This window comes from Rutidosis leptorrhynchoides, chromosome 10, assembly GCF_046630445.1.
Source record: "Rutidosis leptorrhynchoides isolate AG116_Rl617_1_P2 chromosome 10, CSIRO_AGI_Rlap_v1, whole genome shotgun sequence".
Classification (NCBI taxonomy): domain Eukaryota; kingdom Viridiplantae; phylum Streptophyta; class Magnoliopsida; order Asterales; family Asteraceae; genus Rutidosis; species Rutidosis leptorrhynchoides.
Window position 1 is genome coordinate 350,829,108 of NC_092342.1, and position 3,710 is coordinate 350,832,817.

The following is a 3,710-nucleotide window of genomic DNA, read 5'->3' on the forward strand; positions in this document are numbered from 1 at the left end:
CCAGGTGTTCACCGTATGAAAGATTTTTATCTCTATGTATGTGATGTATTGAAATATGAAATCTTGTGGTCTATTATTATGATTTGATAATATATAGGTTAAACCTATAACTCACCAACATTTTTGTTGACGTTTTAAGCATGTTTATTCTCAGGTGATTATTAAGAGCTTCCGCTGTTGCATACTAAAATAAGGTCAAGATTTGGGGTCCATGCTTGTATGATATTATGTAAAACTGCATTCAAGAAACTTATTTTTGATGTAATATATTCATATTGTAAACCATTATGTAATGGTCGTGTGTAAACGGTATATTTTAGATTATCATTATTTGATAATCTACGTAATGCTTTTTAAACCTTTATCGATAAAATAAAGGTTATGGTTGTTTTAAAAAATGAATGCAGTCTTTGAAAAACATCTCATATAGAGGTCAAAACCTCACGACGAAATCAATTAATATGGAACGTTAATAATCAATATGAACGGGACATTTCACTTTGGTCATCTGGTGTAGTTTGGTCTTTGGTACTACATTTTTTCAAGTCAAATTGTAAAGTCACAAACTTTAATAATTTATGACTTTTTGAAGTAGCATTAAAATAACATCAAGCTTTAGTAATTTATGACTTTTTGAAGTAACATCAAAATAACATCCGGACCCATTCTTAATACAAAGTAGCATCATTTACGAAATACACAAAAAAAAAAAACATGATAATAGCATCAATATAACATCCTGACCCATTCTTGACCCAAAATAGCAATCTTGACCCAAAGTAGCCAACTTGACCCAAAGTAAACACGTGACAAGTACCAAACTGTTAATACTTAACGACAGTTAACTATGGGGACCTAAATAACACCATAATCTAATTTTAAGGGCAGCCATGGGAAAAAATAATTTTAGGGACAAGGATGAAAAAATGTGTAAACTTTAAGGACTAATGGCGTATTTAAATCTTTATTTTATTTCATTTCATTGTTAGGGTTTGATTTCATGTAGGCTATGGGTGATAACAAGAAAGAACAGTCTGATGCTCTTCCGATTTCGGCGGCCCCCATGCCTCGAATGAAGTTTTTATGAAGAAAGAACAGTTTGATTTTTCAGATCCGGGTGCTTCCACTGCAGTTGTTAGTGCTACAAAATTAGGGTTATCAGCTGCTGCAGCACGCGCGCAAGCAAATTCAATGGAGGATCCAAACTGTTCATTCGAAAATTCTGGATATGTTTCTCCACCGCCCTTAACCGACGACAATAAGTGTGACTTCCTCTCTTTTTATTTTTTCAATTTTTTATTTATTTTTTTTTTCAAAAGAAAAATTATTTTATCTATAAGTCGCATTATCTGTAGATATTATCTTTGCTATTGGAAACCAATTATGTATTCACCTTAAATAAAACATAATCGCATCTCTACAGCTAGTTTTAGTTTAATCGGATGAAAAATATATTAAAAGTCGTAAGTCTGTCTGATTGTTGTTGTATGCTTAATCCAATATGTATAATAAATAAATGCTTGAATAATATATAACCAATGACAAAAGTAAACTAAATTGCTTGCTTGATTGACTGACTAACTATTATTATGTTCTGGCTACTCGTATCCCAGATACAACATTGTCCCCAGAGGATGAAGAGATGGATTCATCGGTAAAGCTAGCTAGCTAGTTTGTTGAGTTATTTTTGCCCTTTCAGTCAGTCTGTCTGTTATTGTAAACAAATTTGTTTTTTGTTTTTTTCTTTTGCAGAAATATTTTGAGAAACGGCTGAGAACACTTGTTGTTGCTCGCTAGGCAGCAGCAGCAGGAAATAAGCTTTACCCTCGCGGTTTCTCTGTCTCATTAACCATTCCCGAATTTTTAGACAAGCATGGAAGCTTAATAAAAAATGATTGACACTTGAAAGTAAGGTGAAGACTCTTTCCCCTAATCCATCCATGAATATACTTTTTTTTTTCGCTAAGAAAGCCTCTACTAGGCAGGCTACTCCAATAATGACTTTTTTTTCTGGGTTCTTCCATAACATAAAGTCATCTAAGCCCCCGACCAGTCTATGGAATCTGTTATAGAGTATTTGGCTGGTTACATTTTGTGTTTTAATTAACTTTGATTATTATTTATTCATCTACTACGACGGCAGCGACGACGGAGACTATGAGGACGGGGAGAGTTATGAACAAACAATCTTCGCCAAACCTGGTAACTTATGATTTGGTTGGTTTTGGTGGACAAATTCAAGTTAGGGCTCTTCCAGAGTAAGAATGTTTTTTGTTTTGATGCCGTCCGTATATAATATTCCTATGATGATGATGAGTTGAAGAATAAACTACGTACAGTTGTTAATTGAATCATGCATGATGCATCTCTATATTTATTCAGGCCATCTTTTATGGAGGAAACTACTTCTTTTGAGCGTCATTCTGATTTGAAAAATGGGGATTACGTTGGTGTTATTGGGTTTCCAGGTTTGACAAGATACATATATAAAACATAACCAAAACAATAAATACCTAAGAATTGTTATTTATTTTCTGTTTCCTTTTCCATGCATGACAGGGAAAAACAGTATGGGAGAGCCGAGTGTTATTCCAAAATTAATCGTGAATTTGTCTTTATTGTCTTCATAAGATGCCACCACCTGTGCATTCCAATGTAAAGGTATAGCTTCTTGTTATAATAATGAAGTATTTATTTATTTATTTATTTTAATTTAACGAATTGCCTCAAGTTTCATTTCAATCTACAGAAGACTGTTGTTTGGATTCCTGGAAGTGGTAGATATCCCGATGCTTATATTTTAAACGATCAGGTACCTATTTATTTATTACGAACTTAACTTTTGCTGCTCATGTATGTTGTCTTTCACCTTTTTATTACTGAACAATTGCGGCTTGGGGGGTTGGGTAATGGGCTGAAATCGGTTCACGCCATTAACTGCTTTATTTATGTACCATATTAATTAATTAGTTAAACCTTTTAAGTGCATCAAATTTCGTGTGTTTGCAAGAAATGGCAAATATGTATACATTAAAAAAAAATTGTTAACAAAAGACGTCAATGTTGCTTAATATGCCTTTTGCATTCCTTTACCATTTGTTTGTCATCTCTCCAAATTGGACATGCTCCTAATTGATTGACCATTGGTATAACAGTAGGTGACTAGTGATGAGGTAAACAAGGTTCGCACAACCAAACTAAAATAATAGTCAATGCAAGGTTGGTTCGTGGTTAATAATGGCTGTAATTTTTTTCAAAGTCTTCAAACCACTACTCTTCAATCACTACTAGCTCTTAACATTTCAATCCGTCTAAGTTTCGAAAATGTCACTTGTTAAATACGATTATTTTTCTCTCTTTTGATTGGATTTATTTATGCTCGCTATAGAAAAATCTAGTCTTAATAGGAATATTTGGTTACAAAACCCTTTAATGTCGTCGTAATGTTCTAGCGTCTTGCTAGTTTTTAATAAAATCTCTGGCGTTTGAAAAAAACTATCACTTAACATTTCACGTTTAAAAGATAATACTAATGTTTTTTACGGGTACGTGTAACATATCCATTGAATCGTTATGATCAGTTAATGACACTTCACCGACAAGTGTTGTTGAATGTTGTCTCAATCATTAGCCTATCTAGTCCATGTATATGGTATTTTAGTCACCTTGAAATCTTAAATCTACTATTGAGTTCTTGTACATATATAAAA

General features: G+C 33.0%; 1 protein-coding gene and 1 long non-coding RNA gene across 2 annotated transcripts; both read left to right on the plus strand.

Annotated features, from left to right (window-relative positions):
- Positions 1-1,019: 1,019 nt before the first annotated feature.
- On the plus strand, positions 1,020-1,791 carry LOC139873627 (uncharacterized). Its single transcript, XR_011767393.1, has 3 exons — positions 1,020-1,262; positions 1,614-1,654; positions 1,753-1,791. It is a non-coding gene; the product is annotated as an uncharacterized lncRNA (long non-coding RNA).
- Positions 1,792-1,796: 5 nt separating this feature from the next.
- On the plus strand, positions 1,797-2,869 carry LOC139873628 (lysine--tRNA ligase-like). Its single transcript, XM_071861567.1, has 5 exons — positions 1,797-1,913; positions 2,144-2,258; positions 2,383-2,468; positions 2,560-2,661; positions 2,750-2,869. Exons 2-4 carry the CDS (start codon positions 2,158-2,160, stop codon positions 2,628-2,630), a joined length of 258 nt encoding a protein of 85 aa, XP_071717668.1. The 5' UTR covers positions 1,797-1,913; positions 2,144-2,157; the 3' UTR covers positions 2,631-2,661; positions 2,750-2,869.
- The last annotated feature ends 841 nt before the right edge of the window (positions 2,870-3,710 follow it).